The sequence below is a fragment of the Cyprinus carpio genome, chromosome A18 (genome assembly GCF_018340385.1).
Source record: "Cyprinus carpio isolate SPL01 chromosome A18, ASM1834038v1, whole genome shotgun sequence".
In the NCBI taxonomy this organism is placed as follows: domain Eukaryota; kingdom Metazoa; phylum Chordata; class Actinopteri; order Cypriniformes; family Cyprinidae; genus Cyprinus; species Cyprinus carpio.
In genome coordinates, this window is record NC_056589.1 from 29,082,131 (window position 1) to 29,102,067 (window position 19,937).

At 33.5% G+C, this 19,937-nt stretch overlaps 1 protein-coding gene across 7 annotated transcripts in view; it reads left to right on the forward strand.

Moving 5' to 3' along the window:
• The window catches only part of LOC109110422 (CUGBP Elav-like family member 4), a 94,727-nt gene that overhangs the window by 4,608 nt on the left and 70,182 nt on the right, over window positions 1-19,937 (forward strand). For 6 of the 7 annotated variants that reach the window (XR_006162519.1, XM_042775753.1, XM_042775751.1 and 3 more), the window contains exon 2: window positions 1,316-1,398. Coding sequence is in view for 5 of the 7 variants with exons in the window: in XM_042775753.1 (XP_042631687.1) it covers window positions 1,316-1,398 (83 nt within the window). In the remaining 2 variants the exon portion in view is untranslated. Of the gene's footprint in view, window positions 1-1,315; window positions 1,399-5,028; window positions 5,464-19,937 lie in introns of those variants that run through there. The other variant, XM_042775754.1, reaches the window with a different exon arrangement.

The window sequence follows — 19,937 nt, forward strand, 5'->3', positions numbered from 1 at the left end:
ACACACACATATGAATGCATTAGTGTTCAAATATATTTATATATTTATATGCACACAGTACCTTATTTTATAACTTGTACATCTGTATATTGTGAAGTGTATAATTGAATATAAAATTACATACATTACAATATATTTCTACATATTCCTTATGTATCATTCATTATATTGTAATATATTTACACAATATATTATTCTGTATATTTTCAACATGCATTAAATCATTTGATATATTGATTGTTAATAAATAAGGCAACATATTTTCTTTACGTAAGGGATATAAGTTGCTTTGGATAAAAATGTCTGTCAGAAGCATAAAAATGAATGCATGTGTTATGACAGCAAAATAAATAAAAATTGTAGTTTGTAGCTCAAGATGTTTATGAGAACTCTAAAGGAAAGCCTGTAAAGTTTTGTAAAGTATCTACACTAGATAGGTCCCTAAGGAGGGCACTTCAGCACATCTGCTGTAAGGTGATGAGAGATTGTGCCTCTGAGAGGGTCACCGTCTGTATGATTTTAAATCTTAAAAGTTAACAACTCTTTTGTTCTTTCTGGCTTTTAATTTAAAAATAAAGATTCTTTTGATCTCTGTTTATTTCATATGTATTTTTTTTGTATTTATTTTATTTCATCTATTTTTCTACATTTTTTAAACATTTTATTTGATTTATTTTATTTAATACGTTTATACAGTATGTTGTCATACTGCATTTTGGTAAATTTAAATAATGTTTCATAAGTAAATTGACATTGAAAATGGACAAATTGGCAATTAATATGATTCTGAATATTGTTGTTTGCATAACATGATTTTTAATTCTTTCTTTTAATTCTCTTTGCTTCCCTGAAACCTGTCCACCCATTCACACAATTTAATTTAATTTAATTTAATTTAATTTAATTTAATTTAATTTAATTTAATTTAATTTAATTTAATTTAATTTAATTTAATTTAATTTAATTTATACATTATTTTTATACCACACTTTGGTCAACTTTTGCTGTTTTAAATTGTGCTTTATAAGTAAACTGACATTAAAAATTACTGTAAGATTTTTAATTCTTTAGTTCTAAAGTCTATTTGCAGCCCTGAAACCAGTCTATCCATTCACATTATTATTATTATTAATATTATTATTATTATTATTATTATTTTTTTTTTTATTTATTTATTTATTTTTACCTCACTTTGGACAACTATTGTTGTTTTAAATTGTGCTTTATAAGTAAATTGGCATTGAAATGGACTTTCTGATGGTGTTTGCATGCATAAATCTCATCTGATAATTTTTCATCCATTTGTGTGTTTCAGGATGTGCCTTTCTAACGTACTGTGCCAGAGAGTCAGCGCTGAAGGCCCAGAGCGCTCTCCACGAACAAAAGACTCTACCCGGGGTGAGAGACACAGTATTCTTTTATTTCTCTCTCGCTCTGGTGCTGCTGGCAGCTGATTGGCTGTCGGTTCTGTCTGATTCATTCATGTTCATTAATGAGGTTTTTGAGGGCAGCGTCTGACATTTGAGCAAGATTAGGCAAATAATATCAGACTCATTTTTTAAAATGTAAAGGAGCTCGTGTCATTTTCTTTAGCTGTGTTCACAAATCTGATTTGCTTTTTGGATTTAAACAGCAGACATCACATGATTTCAATGTGAAGATCATCATAACATATGTGCAAATATGTAAAATATGTAAATATTTGGTGTGAAACTTTATTTATCTAAAAAATATATTGATGTATATTGATTTGATCAGTGATAGTGGAAGTTAAAATATCAAGATTTAATTAATACAATTTTATATAAATACATATATGAAATGGTTTTTGTTCTGAATTAGTTTTTATTTTTATATTTTCTGTTTTACTTTAATTTTAGTAAAAGTTTTTAGTAACAAATGAAGTTTTATTGATTTTATTGCATGTTTTTTTGCATTTTTTAAAGTAGTTTTTATGCATTTTTATTTTAGATTTATATAGTTTTAGTTATTTTAGTATTTTAGTACCTATCGAGTTAAACTAAATTAAAATAAGAAATGTTGTCAAGGCAGCTAGCTGAAATAAAATAAGTTTAATCTTTTTTTTATATTTTATTTTATTCCAGTTAAAGTTTGTTTTAATTTTAAGTCACTACTCTCAAAAAATATTTAGGCCTAAATTTAAGATTTATGTATTTGAATGGCATATAAAATGTCCATCCATTTGGTTTACACAGTTTTAAACAAACTAATAAACTGAATGGGATGCATATTTATCAATCATGCATAAATGAAAAAAATAAATAAATAAAAATCATGGCATAGTTTATCATTCATTTAATCAAATTTTCAAAATGCATTTATTCAGATTACTTAGAAACAGCACAAATCTGGTCATTGTAAAAATTACATTTATTTAGTTAAAAAGTATGAATCTGGTTAAAGTGTGACTAGCTGTGGACAGTTTGCTAAATCTATGAGACTGAAACAGATCTGATTTATTGAGGAATATAGAAATGCATTCAGTTTATTTGTAGTTTTTTTGATATGGTTAATGTTTTTTTACTTTTTTATTTTTTGTTTAATTTTTGTATGACTGACAAATATGCATCACATTAAGTTTATTAGTTTGTTTATCTAAATAGATGGACATTTCATATGCAATTCAAATACATAAATCTTAAATTAAGGCATTTTTGAGTATATAATAACCTTGAAAGATATTAAGAAATTTGCTGATGATGCTTTCAAAAATCTCAAAAACACGACTGCGGTCGAGGAGTGGAGCTGATCCAAACCTGTTTGTGGAACATAAAATATTTTTTATTTTTTATTTTTTTCAGATTGTTCATGCTGCTCTTTTTGATAAAATGATGCAATGAAAGTTTAAAGAAAGATCAGCATTCTGGAAACAAAAAAATTGGATTGAAATTAGACAAATGTTCAAGAATTGTGTTGCTTCAGTGTTACTTTAGTATCACTGAGATACTATTACAGTTTTAAATTATATTTATATATATATATATATATATAGTTTTGTGTATTTGTCATTTATATGATTTATAAATCTATATAGTTTTACATCATTTTTATTTCAGTTTTAGTTATTTTAGTACATCAATTTTAAATTAAAATGAGATGTTGCTTGGCAGCTAGTTTTTTTAATATATTTTATTTTATTTCATTTTATCTTTACTTTATTAGACTAATATTTTGAGAGATTAGATCTTCACCATTATCTGTTACTGTAACATTTATACATGAGGAAGCGAATAAAAATGTCTAAATGTCTAAATTTCATTCGATACAAAATATCATTGTTTCAGTTTTAGTTTTAGTCATTTTAGAACATCAATTGAAAATGAGAAACGTTACCTTGGAAACTAGCTGAAATCAAATAGATTAACTTTTTATTGGATTTTATTTCAGTTAACATTTATTTTAGTAACAATGTCTCATAGTTCCTGATCACTGTATGAAAAAGAAAACTCAACGTTCATGTTCGGAGCAATATGAGGGGAGTAAATGATGACAGAATCTGATTTTTGGCTGGAATACACTGCTCTGCTCCGTGTCTGGGTCACCTGTGTGTGTGTGTGTGTGTGTGTGTGTGTGTGTGTGTGTGTGTGTGTGTGTGTGTGTGTGTGTGTGTGTGTGTGTGTGTGTGTGTGTGTGTGGTGTGTGTGTGTGTGTGTGTGTGTGTGTGTGTGTAGTGTGTGTGTGTGTGTGTGTGTGTGTGTGTGTAGTGTGTGTGTGTGTGTGTGTGTGTGGTGTGTGTGTGGTGTGTGTGTTGTGTGTGTGTGTGTGTGTGTGTGTGTGTGTGTGTGTGTGTGTGTGTGTGTGTGTGTGTGTGTGTGTGTGTGTGTGTGTGTGTGTTGTGTGTGTGTGTGTGTTGTGTGTGTGTGTGTGTGTGTGTGTGTGTGTGTGTGTTGTGTGTGTGTGTGTGTGTGTGTGTGTGTGTGTGTGTGTGTGTGTGTGAGACATTCCCGTGTTCAGGTGAGAACGCAGCCGTTATATTTGCTGAACGAGCTGAGAATAAGTCTGTGGATTGTCCCACTGCTTCCGCTCGCAAACACAAACCCAAACAGGACAGAATCACAGTGTTTGTGTTCGGTCCGGTGCTTCAGTGCAAGAAAGTCAGTCAGAAAAGCTTTTATGTTACATTAGAAACTAAAAGCACAACGTTTGGTTTTAAACTTTGCATTCCGGTCATGTCAGACAATATAAAAGAAGAATTAAATGCATAATGAAAAATATTTTACATTTGTATTGCCGAAGCGTTTGAATATGTAAATATACAAATAAAACAGTGCATATCGTGCATAAATTAATAAGGGAAAGAACAACATAATTTAAAAACAGAATGGAAGAACTTTGAACTGAATAATGATGCCGTTGCCTTTTTAGAGTCTCATATTTGATGATGTTTGCATCATGGATTTTGTTATTTTCCTGTTTATTACTGTGAAGCTGCTTTGAAACAATCTAAAGCGCTATAAACACAGCTAACTTGACATGAAAAGAAAAGAAAAATATTGCAGCTGACAAAGAAAGATTCAAAGGGAAGATGTTACATGATAAAGCATTTAAAAATGTCTAAATGTCATTTCATTCGACGCAAAATATCATTTAACAGACAGTGATTCTCTCAAAGGATTTTTATACGCTAAGATTTTACAGGATCAGTAAAGCATAATAAAAGTAGTTTTAATGCCTTGTAATGCACCTTATAATGCACTGTATGATCTCATGAATAATTGAAACCACAATTATAATTATTATTATACCTCTCTATCCATTGTTCCACCTTAAGAAAGTGTAATGCATTAAAACACGACAAACAAACCTTCAAATATTATTACGTTTCTAAACTTTGGTTACAATTATTCATGGAAATATATATTGCAACGTACATTATGAATACCTTTATAATGCATTATGCATAAAGGTTTTAAATAAAGTATTTCCAAAATATGAAATATGCACTTCTCATATAGTATCAAAGGAACATAGACTGTTAAATACAATTGCATTAGACGAGCTAAATGACCCCACACTGCTAAACCTCTGCATATTAAATCTTTGCATATATAATTTGGATATATAAAAGTTTATTTTATCCTAAATATGGATCTGGAGATTTAGTGTTATCACTAGAAGTGTTTGCAGATGATCCATTGAGCTCACATTAAAAGAAAACTCCATATGATTAGTTTATTCTGTGGGTTTGTGTTTGTCTGGAGTCTTTTATTTTGACAGGTATTTCCTTCATCCTCTTCCTGGTTGTTTCCATGTGTTTCCTGTGTGTTAGTTAGTGTGAATTAACCAAAGACTCATGGTTTGGCTGGTTAGTTGTGTCAGTTATTACCAGCTTGTGAATCTACAGGTCAAAACATATACTAAGGGAATCGTAACGGATAGAGACTCCAGATACTAGATTGGAATATATGTGTGTTTGCCAGCATCCTTCATTGAGCCGCTTCGGTGAGTTTTTTATTGGTTTTTGTCAACTGATTCTCCAGACAGCAGCGGGATTAAACTGATCTCGTCTCCTCTGGAGGTTTATGAACTATCTTAACAATTTGACAGCATCTCAATATGAATTTCTTTCTCAGCAAATCATCTGAGCTGCTTTCCACATTCATTTCACATCTCTGTTCTCTGACTGTATTGAGTCTGTTTTTATTTCACCCGAGTAGACCTGTCGCAAATACTAATTCTGATCTTGGTTATTTGATATAATCACAGTTATTTGATAGAACTACAATAATTGTGCAGTATAGTTAAAAAAAAAAAAAAGTTGAAATAAAATAATTGTTAACTGAGATAAAGAAAAGAAGGCAACATTTCTACATTTGATGGACTAAAATAGCTAAAATTAACAATAACAAATAAAAATTAATAAAAACTATATGGAAATAAAAACGACACAAACTAATAAAAATGACAAAAACACACAACAGAGTTACTAAAACTTTAACTAAAATTAACCTGAAAGCAGAAACTATAAAACTAAAATGTAATTCAATAATAACAAAAACTATAATAGCATCTCGGTTGTACTAAAATAACACAAAGAAGGGAAATTTAAGAGCTTAAATGTCAATTTTTATTTTTTAAATATAATTTTATTTTATAAAATTATTTAATTTTTTTTTGTAAGATTTCTAATTCTTTAATTCTAAATTCTCTTTGCAGCCCTTAAATCAGTCTTCCCATTCACACTAGAAATGCTATTTTATTTTATTCTATTTTATTTTTATTTTATCTGATCCTGATCTATGAAAGAGAAACATCGGCACAGTTTTGTGTGTTTTCAGTCCTAGTGCAAAAGAAGTAGATAAATAAACATAATGGGTCAGAAGCGTCTAAACCAATAAAACCTGGCCAGAGACTCTACATTAATGCCTCTCAATATTCAAACGCTTAATTAATGTCGTCTTTAAATACATAAATATGAATTTACTGTTTAATCAATATTGTCTGCCAACAGCAGACAGATGACAAGAGTTTACAGTCTATCTATCTATCTATCTATCTATCTATCTATCTATCTATCTATCTATCTATCTAATGTGCATTGCATTGTGGACTACAGTATACAGTACAGTACTATATATAAACATATATGTCCTGTATGTCACCTAACAAGGATAAATGGCTTATTGTGTCTCATTCGACAGACGTTCTCCGTGGTTTTCTCCATCTGTGTCATGTTAGAGTAGCTATCAGGCGAATATTAGTGCATTCCTGCGTCTGACGGATTGCAGTCGTGCGGTGAATCCTGAGCGGCTAGTCTGATTGTCCGCCGCCGCTGCTGCTAATGGAGGTGAAGTCGTTATCAGAGCCGAGCGCTGATCTCTGGTACATGTGATCCGTGCACCAACACCTCATTATCACCTCTGTTCGGCACGCGGCTCATTCATTAAACCATAGTTTTAGAGCTTTTAAGCATCACCTTTGGTCCCTTTTAGTGCTGAAACTCTGAGAGGAACGTGATTCGCTGCGATTCAGAAACGAGCACGATTAGGAAACAAATGAGACGATTTGGCACACAAACGTCATACTGGCAGCAGAGAGGAAGCCAGGGCTCCTTTAAAGTGACAGAATATAAAAATAATAAAAAGTGATTTGGTCTCCCAGCAGGCCGACAGAAGTCTGCTGATACTGGTGTTGTCTTGTGTGTTTAATGTCCAGCATTCAGCTTCCTGGACGTGCAGCGCTACAAGAGCTGGAGTAGCATATTTTACACTGATTCAGGATTGAATGTGTTTGTGGAATTAAATAAGCAACATGCATCTCAGTGATATTAGTTGGCAGCCACAAAACTGTATAAATGTAGCCAAAAATAATAAATCATTTTATTAATCTTTTTTGTGTGTGTGTGTGTGTTAATAATGATGCTCATTACATCAACAGATAAACTAGTTAAACCATAGTGTAATTTTATGAATTTCACTCTAAGAGCAATTATAGTTCAGCACCATCTTTCTCTCTGTCCTTCTGTTTTCACGTCCTCTCCACGCGTGTGTGTGTGTGTGTATTTCTGGGTGTGTGTTGGTGCCGCGGGGTCTCAGCTGCGATCAGTGTGTTTGTTTAGAGTTATTTAGACACCAGCCGCCCTTCACAAACACACGTCACACCAGACCCTCCGGCGTTTATTACACACACATATTCTGTCTCAGCTGACGAGCACAGATTATGTAGGCGGCCGTTACCTGGAAGAGACGCTGAGAAAACAAAAGCTGTAGCTCAACAACAACAACAACATACAAATCAAACACACAACGGCACTGTAAAAATAACACGCATGCGGCTGCAGTCTCGGTGAGCAGAAGAGAATTATATATATTAAAAAATCTTATCAACCCCAAAGGGTACTGTACATAATGGCACATTTTTCCATTGATATTAAATGCAAAATGAAAAAAGCAGCCAATTAATAGTTTGGAGTTGGTTTTTAAAAGAAGTCTCTTCTGCTTAGCAACCTGCATTTATTTGATCACAAATACAGTAAAAATTTGAAATATTATTAGAATGTAAAACAGCTGTTTTCTATGTGAATATCTGTTAAACTGTAATTTATTTCTGTGATGCGCAGCTGTATTTCCAGCATCATTACTCCAGTCTTCAGTGTCACATGATCTTCAGAAATCATTCTAATATGATGATTTGCTGCTCAAGAAACATTTCTGATTATTATCGATGTTGAAAACAATATTTTTGTGCAAACCGTGATGCATTTTATTTTTCAGGATTCACAGATGAACAGAAAGTTCAAAAGAACAGCATTTAAAATAGTCTCTAATGTTATAAATGTCAGTTTTCATGCATCTTTGCTGAATAAAAATATGCATTTCTTAAATCTATTTTAATATTGTATGTTATATATTTCCATTACATATTTAAAAGATCTGCATTTTTTGTTTTTATAAATTATAAATATAAAAATGATACTTTTTAAAATATTTATAATTGCAATATAAAAATAATAATTATTTTTTTATGCATTATAAATGCATATACTGTTGCCTTTGATCAATTTAATACATCCTTGCTGAATAGAATAATAATAATAATTAATAATATTTTTTTAAAAAATTGATTAAATGATAAAAAAACAGCATTTTCAGTATAAAATAAACAAAAAGTATTTTTTCCCCTTGCATTATATATTCTCGCCCTAGTGCATTCTGGGATTGCATTAACAGTCCACTACTTTATTAAGTGAAGTATCTTACGTTTTCTTAAAGGTGCAGCAGCCAATTTCCTAATCGGTGGAGGATGAGAAATTTTGATGGCAAAAATATTAGATTGCTGCAAAAACATAATCACATTATAAGTGTAAGATGTGAGCCCTTTTTAAAAATCCTCCAGGAAGTTTCTTTCTTTTTTTTTTCTTTCTTTCCTCGTCCTCTTTCTCTGAGCGGCTGATTTGACAGGCATGTGTCTGACTGATTGTCAGCTCGGCTCCTGACTGGCGACCCGAGGTGTGATCCGTCAGATTGATGGAGGGTCAGACGTGTCTTTGAGGGCCGGAGGAACGGCTGTCATCGGCCCGGCGCTTGTCCTCCGGAGGATTGGGGAGCTCTGGGAGAGAGCAGCGGACTCGATCACCTGCTGCTGATGCAATGACATCCAGCCGTCGTGTTTGACTCCGCTGTCAAAATATGACGTGAGCTCAGACTGAAATCACGTCTCGTCTTCTACGCTTGGCATATGACTGGCTTCTGATGTTCAATCAGGCTGATGTGAGCGGCTGGCTCACCCTAACCGAGCCAAAAACATCTACAGTTAAATCAGCTTAATCAGGAACTATTAATAGAAATATTTCACCCTTAAATGTACATTTATGTCCTTCTGAACCTGTGTGACTCAACGTACAAACGTTCAGCAGGATCTATTATAAGTCTTAAAGGGACAGTTCACTATAAAATTAACATTCTGTTATCATTAATTCACCCTAGTTGTTCCAAACCTGTATGAGTTTCTTTCTTCTCTTTATTTCTTATGCATAAAATAATATATTTTGAAGAATGTTGGTAAGCAAACAGTGGCTGGTAGCCATTGACTTACATGGTAGGGAAAAAATACACTGGAAGTCAATGGGGACCATCAGGTTACCAACATTTTTCAAAATATCTTCTTTTGTGTTCAGCAGAATAAAATAATAAAAAATATAAATTTCAGATTAAAAAAATAAATAAATGAAAACTTTCAGAATAACAATTTAATATTTTATCAAACACTTAACAATAAAAATGCCCTATGAAATGATTGTTTTTCTAAAATTTGTTATTTTCCATTTAATGGTTTAATTAAATGGTTCAAATAAACTTTAATAATCATAAAACAACGTATAATCAGTTGAAGTCATAAAACTTTAAAGATGTAATGATTTATTAAAAATTAAGCAGTAATAGTGCCATATGAAATGTTATTTATTCTGAAATGTATCTGGGTTTCATTTAAATGTTTAAATTACATTTTCATAATTAAAAAACAAATGTTTTATAATTTCAATGCATAAAACATCATCACAATTCATAATTTTAACAATAATAGTGCTCTTTCAATGTTTTATTCTGTTTTTTTTTTGTGTGTGATTTAATACAAATTTATTATCAAAAGCAGTGCTGATAATGTACTTAACAATGTAGTTAATCTTTTAAAATGTAATGAAATAAAATGTAAACAATTCCTTTCATTTATTGGCAAAGTATTGCACAACAGATTTAAATGAAAACACGGACAAAAAACTGTGATGTTCCTTGAAAAGTAAAACAAAAATCATGTTTTAGTAAACTGTAAGCACATTAACTTATCAAAAAGAGTTGAGCAATTTCAATTTGTTTGTTGTATGAAAATCAACTTGGTTCAGTGTAATTTAAGTTGAAATGACTTAAAAATAACTTCAAAATTTAAGTGAAACTTTTAATTTTTAAGTTGAAATAGTTGAAACAGTGTACATTCTACTGTACATATATTTATGTCATACATAAAGTTAAACCAAACTTTTACTCTTGACGGGTTGTAGTGAAACATGATTCAAACTTTCTTTGTTTTTTTCTCTCAGACCTGCGCTTGTGAAACTCTGCAGCAACAGACGGGAGTTTTTTTCCCAGTAAAATCACATTTATATAATGATTTAATCCAATCATATCTTTCCCTCTGATCCGGTCTCAGCGCTCATTTTAACGAGGGTCTCAGTAATGGATCCTTAATGAGGCCTGAGCTCATAACGAGGGTCAGACGGCATCTGTGCTGGAGACACACATGTACATGATCTAATGCACTGACTACTGCCTTTATCTCAGCAGAAATCATGTGTAACATCATAGATGTCTTTGATCAATTTAATACATCCTTACTCAATAAACATATAAAAACTCTTGAATGCAATTATAGACACTGAGTTAAAAATGTTAATGATAGATTGTTCACAGAGCCTAAAATTAACACTTTTCAAATGCAAGTAAAAATCAGCATTGGCGTCACTTTAGTTTGGGGACCAATTCTCACGATTAACTTATTATTAACTATGACTTTTGACTCAATAAACTCCTAATTCGCTGCTTATGAATAGTTAGTACGGTAGATACGTTTAGGTATGGAGTAGGGTTAAGGAATCTAAAATATGGTAGTCCAGAATAAAGCATTAATGTGTGCTTTATGAGTACTAATAAACAGCCAATCTGCTAGAAATATGCATTTTAGTAAGAAACTGGTTAATAGTGAGAATTGGTTCTTAAAATAAAGTGAAAATTTAAATTAATTCTAATAATGCCTGAGAATGCAATATGTTGGTTATTATATTATTATATATATATTATTTTACTAAATAATAATTTTATTAAATTGTTATTGATTTAAATTATTATGAATTAATGAATGAGTAAATAAATAAATAAGATGTGTTTCCGCAGTTTGTTCTGGCTGTTTTTAAGTGAAATAATGCACACACAGTTAAAATAAATAAATAAATAAATAAATAAATAAATAAATAAATAAATAAAAAAAATTAAATTAAATTAAAATAAAATAAAAATGTAATAAAAATAAACTAAAACAAAAAAAATTAAATTAAATTAAATAAAAAATCTATGGCTGATAAATCAACAAGATAAGTGCTCTGTTCACTATGGTTTCTGTTCACTTTGATTTCTGTTATCCTTACAAGTGGCTCTCCAGGTGTTACACAGTTTGCCTTGGTTTTCCCCGAGATCTGGCTGGTTGTATAATATCATGATGTATAAAGAGTCTAGCAGCAGTCATAAAGGACATTTAGTTTAATTCAGATGTTCACCTGAAGAGAAGTTGAGGGAGGTTTGTGTGGTTCTGCGTGTGTTTTGGAGGCAGACTGAAGAAGGACGAGGTCTGAGCAGATGGAGATGTTTGAGCTTCATTGTTCTCCTGAGTGGAGTATAAACTCGGTCCTGAGGCTGAGAGCGTGTGGGATGCTCAGGTGACACACATGTTGGCTGAACGCTGCTCTAGATCTCTGACAGAGCGCATTAAAGTCATTAAAGCTTTCTGCTGAATCTGTCTCCTGTGGGCATCCACACAAACATCCTCACATGAACCGACGTATCCGACTCTTTACAGTGAGGAGGAGATGGACGAGTGTGTGTGCAGAGCATATCCTACACCTTTTAATCATTTAATATTATAATGAAGTCGTAATCAGAGCATATCTTTTATAAACACCTCATGCTTCATGTTGATTTGAAATGATCACGGTTCAGAACGTGTTGAACAGCATCTTTCACATAATTACCACAGAAACCCATTTTTACTTTATTTATTTATTTATTTTAAATTGATTTGTTTTTGTTTGTTTATTTTTTTAATGTATCTAAATGGCCAAAATCACAGTTAGTCAGAACTTGGCAATAAACAGCAAAATAATCTGTTTTCAAGATAATAGCCACAAGTTAAATGTTTTTAACTTTATGTCATAAGCATCTTTCCCTTTTTTTTTTCACTTCAAAAGATGGAAACTTTGCAGCTCAAGTAATGATCTGATTTCTAATTAATAATTAATTCTGCTTTAACAAAAAATGTAAGCTGCATATATTTTTTCTCCTCTGAATTATGGTTTTGTCTCATTGTACATTCATTTCTGTTGGAGTGTTATTTTAGTATTATTTATTTAACATTATAGCATTTATTAATATTTTAATTAGCTTTTATTTTTATATTTTCAATTTCCATTTTATTAATTTTTTTTAATTGTGCTTTAATTTTTATAATAATTACATTAGTAAAATATATTTCATATGCATTTTATATTATAATTTTTTAATATATATAATTGTAAAATCATTATTTTATTTATGTATTTATATTACTTATTTTTTTTATTTTAGTTTTAGTTTTTTTAGTACTTAAACTTTTTTTTTCTTAGCCGCCAAGACAGCGTTCCTCATTTTCAAGTTTAAGTTTTAAGTTGTTAATTTAACATGTATGTTTTATTTTATTTCAGCTTTATTTCAGTGACCAAAAACACAATTTTAATAGTTAATATATTTTTAGTTCACAATAGCAGCACCACTGTATCTTATATATATATGTGTGTGTGTGTGTGTGTGTGTGTCTGTGTGTGTGTGTGTGTGTGTGTGTGTATGTATAATAAAAAATACATTTTAAATATATAAATAATAATAATAATAAAAAATTAATACTTGATTTCTCACCATGGTTCAGTCAATGTCTCTTAAAGGGACAGTTCACTCAAAAAAGTATCATAATTTATTCACCTTCATGTTGTTCCGAAACTTAAGTTTCTTTCTTTTGTTGAACACAAAAGCAGATATTTTGAGGAATGTTGGTAACTGACTTCTATAGTAAGGGACAGAATACTGCACAAGTCAGTGGCTAGCAACTGTTGGGTTGTACAGAATTTCATTTTTGGGTGAAAGATCCCTTTAATTTTGGATGTCATAGTTTAAGAGTCATGGAGACACAGATGAAGTAACGGAGACGGTGGATATTTTGAGCTATTTAAAACTCTCCTTAATGGTTCAAGTTTAATTGAGGAAGGATGAGCTCATCCGAACCATCAGCTCATCGATGAGATCATCGCAGCCTTTTCGTGTTTTGTCAGAGACTCGTTATTTAATGCAGCTCTACCACAATCTCCATATAAAGAGTCTCATTTGTTTCTCCAGACAGCAGCAAGTATAGATGAACAGCAAACAGTCAAGTCTCCTGCTTCTCAGACGTGCAAAACAGAGTTCTTCCTCAGTATTTTTGTCTTGTTTTTACAGTACAAACATCTAAACGTTCATAAAGCAATATGCATTTGCTTGAAAAGCAAAATGACTTGATATTAAGTCTTTCCTGGAAAAAAAAAGTATCAAAATTAAAAGTTTAAGAATTAAAGTAAACTTCAAATTCAAAGGGAAAATAAAATTGATTTTTCTGACCACATTGGCAATTATTTTTCTTATTTTAAGCAAAGCTCATTTCATTTTGATACATTTTTCATATCATTAAAAAGTTCATATAAAAACTGCCTAATGTGCAAAATGTTGGCTTACAACATTTCTGTTTGAGAGCTGATTATTATTTCTAAAAATAAAGAGCAATTGAATTTTGTAGTTCAGACTCTGTTGCTAATTTTGACCTTTAATATTATTATTAAAGTAAGTAAGTTAAACTTAGTTGCAAGACTGTTTTCTTAAAGGGATAGTTCACAAAAAAAAAGCAAATTCTGTCATTGCTCACGTACCCTCCATTTATTCCAAACCTGTTTTAGTTTCTTCTGTTGAATACACACACACACACACACACACACACACACACACACACAGACACACACACACAGACACACTCACACTCTCTCTCTCTCACACACACACACACACACACACACACACACACACACACACACACCACACACACACACACACTCTCTCTCTCTCTCTCTCTCTCTCACTCTCACACACACACACACACACACACACACACTCACTCTCTCTCTCTCTCTCACACACACACACACACACACACACTTTCTCTCTCTCTCACACACACACACACACACACACACACACACCCACACTCTCACACACTCTCTTACACACACTCTCTCTCTCTCTCTCTCTCTCTCTCACACACACACACACACACAAACACACACACACTCACACTCTCTCTCTCTCACACACACACACTCACACTCACACTCACTCTCTCTCACTCACACACACTCACACTCACACACACACTCACACACACACACACACACAAAAGATATTTTGAAGAATGCTGGATACCAAATAGTTGCCATTGACTTCCATAGAATGAAAAAAAAAATTGTGAATTTTTTTTCGATTTGTGAAATCAGTGTCGATACTCAGCTCTACAGTTTATAGATGTTGCCCAGGGAGCATAGAATCATGAGTTTAGTTTTTAACTCCACTTCCAAAGTATGATGTTTCCAGTCTGAGCATCGTTTAAGAAGCGTATCGAAGCCTTTGACTAAAACGCTCTCAAATGTTAGGTGCCTAATGAGGCGTTTTAATGATCCGAGGGCCTCGTGACACACAATAGAGCCGCACAGATTCAGGAAACGCCTGTAAGACTGTAGCAGAGCTGCTGGGATGCGTCTCTTCCTCCAGGTGTTTTTCCTCCTGAGACACACATCAGTGTGTGCTGTAAACAAACAGAGGGAGGTCGAGACGCAGACTCATTAATGAGTGAAACACACACTCACACACTCCAGCGAGCCGCCGTCACCTGCTGAACACAACGAGCAGGCCTTGTTCTCCTCTCACAGAGAACACAACGCACTCAAGGGTCATTACGACAGAAAAACTCACTCTTATGATGCTCAGGTGATGGAAGCTGCTGCCAGGCTGTAGATATGTGGTTGCTAAGGTGTTCTGAGTGGGTTTTAATATGTTGCTGTGTGGTTACTAGGGTTTTCTGATTGGTCGCTAAGGTGTTCTGAGTGGTTGCTGGGGCATTCTGGGTAGTTGCCAATTGTTTTAAGTGTTTTTTGTGTGTTGCTACTGTATCTGGTTGCTAGGGTGTTTTGAAGGGTTGCTAAGTTGTTTTAGGTGTTTTTGGTGTGTTGCCACTTTGTATGGTTGCTATTGTGTTTTGATTGGTTGCTAAGGTGTTCTGAGTGGGTTTTAATATGTTGCTGTGTGGTTACTAGGGTTTTCTGAGTGGTTCCTGGAGCATTCTGGGTAGTTGATAAATTGTTTTAAGTGTTTTTTGTGTGTTGCTACTGTATCTGGTTGCTAGGGTGTTTTGAAGGGTTGCTAGGGAATTCTGCATAGTTGTCAAGTTGTTTTGACAATTTTTGTGTGACTTCTGTATGCGGTTGCTAGGGTGTTTTGAGTGGTTGCTGAGTTGTTTTAAGTGTTTTTTGTGTGTTGCTACTGTATCTGGTTGCTAGGGTGTTTTAAAGGGTTGCTAGGGAATTCTGCATAGTTGTTAAGTAGTGTTGACTGTTTTTTTTTGTTACTTCTGTATGTGGTTTCTAGGGTGTTTTAAGTAATTGCTAAGTTGTTTTAGGTGTTTTTTGTGTGTTGTTACTGTATCTGGTTGCTAGGGTGTTTTGAAGGGTTGTTGGGGAATTCTGCATAGTTGTTAATGAGTTTGGACTTTTTTTGTGTTGCTTCTCTATGTGGTTGCTAGGGTGTTTTGTGTGGTTGCCAAGCTGTTTTAGGTGATTTTGTGTGTTGCTACTGTATCTGGTTTCTAGGGTGTTTTGAGTGGTTGCTGTGAAATTCCTAATGGTTGGTAAAGTGTATTGAGTACTTTTAGTGTGTTGCTGTGCAGTTGTTAGGGTGTTCTGAAGGCTTGCTGGGGAATTCTGGGTAGTTGTTAAGTTGCTTTGAGTTTTTTGTGTGTTGCTACTGTATGTGGTTGCTAGGGTGTTTTGAGTGGTTGCTAAATTGTTTTATGTTTTTTGTGTGTGGTGCAAATTTTTATGGTTGCTATGGTGTTTTGATTGGTTGCTGGGAAATTCTAAATGGTTGCTAGGGTTTTCAGAGTGTTTGCGCGCTGCTTTGCAGTTGCTAGGGTGTTTTGAAGGGTTGCTGGGGAATTCTGGGTAGTTGTTAAGTATATTTGACTGTTTTTTTGTGTTGCTTCTGTATGTAGTTGCTAGGGCGTTTTGAGTGGTTGCTAAGTTGTTTTAAGCGTTTTTTGTGTTGCGACTTTATACGGTTGCTGTAGTGTTTTGAGTGGTTGCTGGGAATTTCTGAATGGTTGCTAGGGTTTTCTGAGTTTTTGTGCATTGCTGTGCAGTTGCCAGGGTGTTTTGAAGGGTTCCTGGGGAATTCTGGGTAGTTGTTAAGTTGCTTTGAGTTTTATTGGGTGTTGCTACTGTATATAGTTGCTAGGGTGTTTTGAGTGGTTGCTAGGAAATTCTAAATGGTTGCTAAGTTGTTTTAAATGTTTTTTTTATGTGTTGTGACTTTATGTGACTCAATGTATCTGTTTTTTGAATGAATCATTGGAGTCAGTGATTCAATGATCCATCCATGCTTCGTTTCTAAATGAATCAGCTGTTTTGAATGAATCGTTTGAATGAGTTGCCGCCACATACCGGGCAGTTTTAGTGTCCCATTTTTTTATCCATGACAGGTCTAAACCAGACACAGTATTAGCACAAAAACACACTCAGCAACATTTTGTTTAGTTATCGTTATCGAAAAATTCCCAAATATTTATATATATATATTTTTTGTTAATATCGCACAACCCTATTTCAGTGTTACTGTAAATAAGAGTGAAGACGCATGCATCCCCAGCGTGTCACACACCAGATCTCAGACATCAGTGTGTGTGTGTGTGTGTGTGTGTGTGTGGCTGATGTATCATTCACCAAGGTCATTCTCAATTAGGCTATTTGTTGAGCAGAGCCGCGTGGCGCTGGTTTAATCATGCAGACAATGAAGACAACAGCGACAAAAGCAGAAATAAATGAGCCTCCCTGTTCTCATGCAGCTACACATCCATTAGCCTGAGCGTTTACGAGTCCCGTCTGCGTCCCGTCACCCTCCCGTTCCATCAGAACAGGTTGCTCTTAATATGTCAGTAGTGGCAGGTGGGTTGAATTAGTTAGAAATATCACATTTAAATGGGAATATGTCCAGCAGCCGTAAAGAGTAGTGCGTGTCGCACGTTAAATGACAGCGACTGTGACAAATATACAATATTTGTCTGTTGTGACACGTTTCCAGCCCCGCGGATGGTTGGTTACGAATACAGCTGTAATAAATTGCAATCTGGAGCTATTAGGGTTTATGAATGATTTCTGCCGGGCAAAGCCTCCTTATGTCCCGCCGTAAACTTTAGCACACAGAGAGTCACATGTTGCATACATCACAAACTCTCAATGACTTCTGTCTGGTTCTTCAGTGTGAAATCTGCTTCATGTGTGGATTAGTGGGATTTTGGAACAGAGAGATTTTACTTTGGATGTGGAATGTAAATTGTATGAAATTGTATGTTGCTGACTTTGTCTTTTAGGAATTAACATGAAAGTGTGTTTATCACTTGTGCTTTGATCCCCTTTATAGCTGATATCAAGAGCATTTGATGTGCAATGCAAAAAATAATTTTCTTACTCAGTAGTTTTGTCTTGTTTTCCAGAACAAATATCTCAACATCCTTAAACAAAGATGAACTTACTTGAGAAGCAAAATGACTTACGATATTAAGTTTTTTTTCTAAATAAAAATGATCAAGATTAAGTGAGTTTATTTGTAAAAATAAATAAATACATAAATAAATCTGGCAGTGGGTTAATAAAAATAGGAGAAATAAGATTATTTTTCAGGCCCGTTTTTCTTGTTTTAAATATAAAGTCACTTAATTTTCATCTCTTTTTTTTCATAAAACAAGACTTAATATCTTCTTAGTCATTTTCCTTCTTAAGTAAATGTATCATAATTCAAGAATTTGCAGATTTAAAAAAAAAATACTTGGAACATTTTCACATTTTTGCAGGTTTTATTAATATTTTGAATCTGTTTTAATTTTTTTTAAATATTATTTTTATATTTTATATTGTTTTAATTTTAATGAAAGTTTTAGCAATATTGTTGTGTTTTGTCATATATAACAAAAACTTCTAAAAATGTCAAAAAACAACAAAATTATTAAAAATAATACAAACTAATATATAAATATATATATACACATACACACATATTTAGTCAAATTAAACTAAATTAAAATATGAAATGTAGGCAACTAGCTGAAATAACGTTTTTTATATTTTCTTTTATTTCAGTTAAAGTAAAAAAAAGTTTTTCAGTTATTTTTTATTTATCCATCCAAAATGTACCAAATTCTGTGACATTCCATGCTATACAGTAAATTCCATTTTTATGACTGTATTTTATGATTTCATCAAAATTTTCTGCATCATGGAAATCATAGGGCCTTAATGACATTGGCAGATTAATTCCATATATATATGTGTGTGTGTGTGTGTGTGTGTGTGTGTGTGTGTGTGTGTGTGTGTGTGTGTGTGTGTGTGTGTGTGTGTGTGTTTGTGTAGTCATTGATGAAGTGACAGGTGACACTCTCAGAGTCTCCGCCGAGTTCCTCTGTGATCTCTCTCTCTCTCTCTCTTTCTCTCTCTCTCTCTCTCTCTCTCTCTCTCTCTCTCTCTCTCTCTCTCTCTCTTCTTTCTCTCTCATTTGAGCTGTGACATTTCCGTTTCCCTGTAGACGGACTGTGCCAGGCAGTTGCCATAGTAACTCGGTGCTCTTTAAGAAGCTGCGGGGCGACGGAGCAAACGAACACCTGCTGGCTTCCTGCTAATTGGCTCTTTCTTTTTCTTTTTCTCTTTCACTCCCACTTTTTAATCTCGCAAGTTGAACTTTTTAAGAGTGCGCCGTCTGCGAGTCTCTCTGCGCTCTGTTTTCTCTAATAGTTGACACCACTTGCTGTTTTTAGCACAGACAGTTTTGAATATGCATCCCGTCATGTGTTTTACTGTTTCCTGATCTTCCTGCTGTAACGTGTTTCCAGGCTGAGTATAGCGTTATATGCAGTGTGTGTTTGTCTGAGACCGAGCGTCCGGTGTGAGCATTCAGACGAATCATCATTACAGCGCTGACACTCCAGATAAAGTGCAGGATGGATTCATTTTCTCTCCCGGATTCATATTCTCAGGTGACAGGTGAACGGCCCAAATTGCTTGTCACCTCTGAGCGATAGGAAAATGAGTGTGTCTGGTAAGATCCCCAGACTCCATTTCCCTTCTTCCGTTTTCAATTAAACCTTACGTATGTTTGTCACTGATAGCACGCAGATGTTGACCTGAGAGACATCCATTACTGTTCTGAAATCTCCACGGAGGAGCGCCGCAGAGCTTAGAAACCGCTGTCAGATATCACATATTTCCCTTTAGTAACTTTAAGACAGGAACACACGAAAGAAGCTTTAACGTGTTGTGAGTGAGTTTCATGTGCATTTGGAAA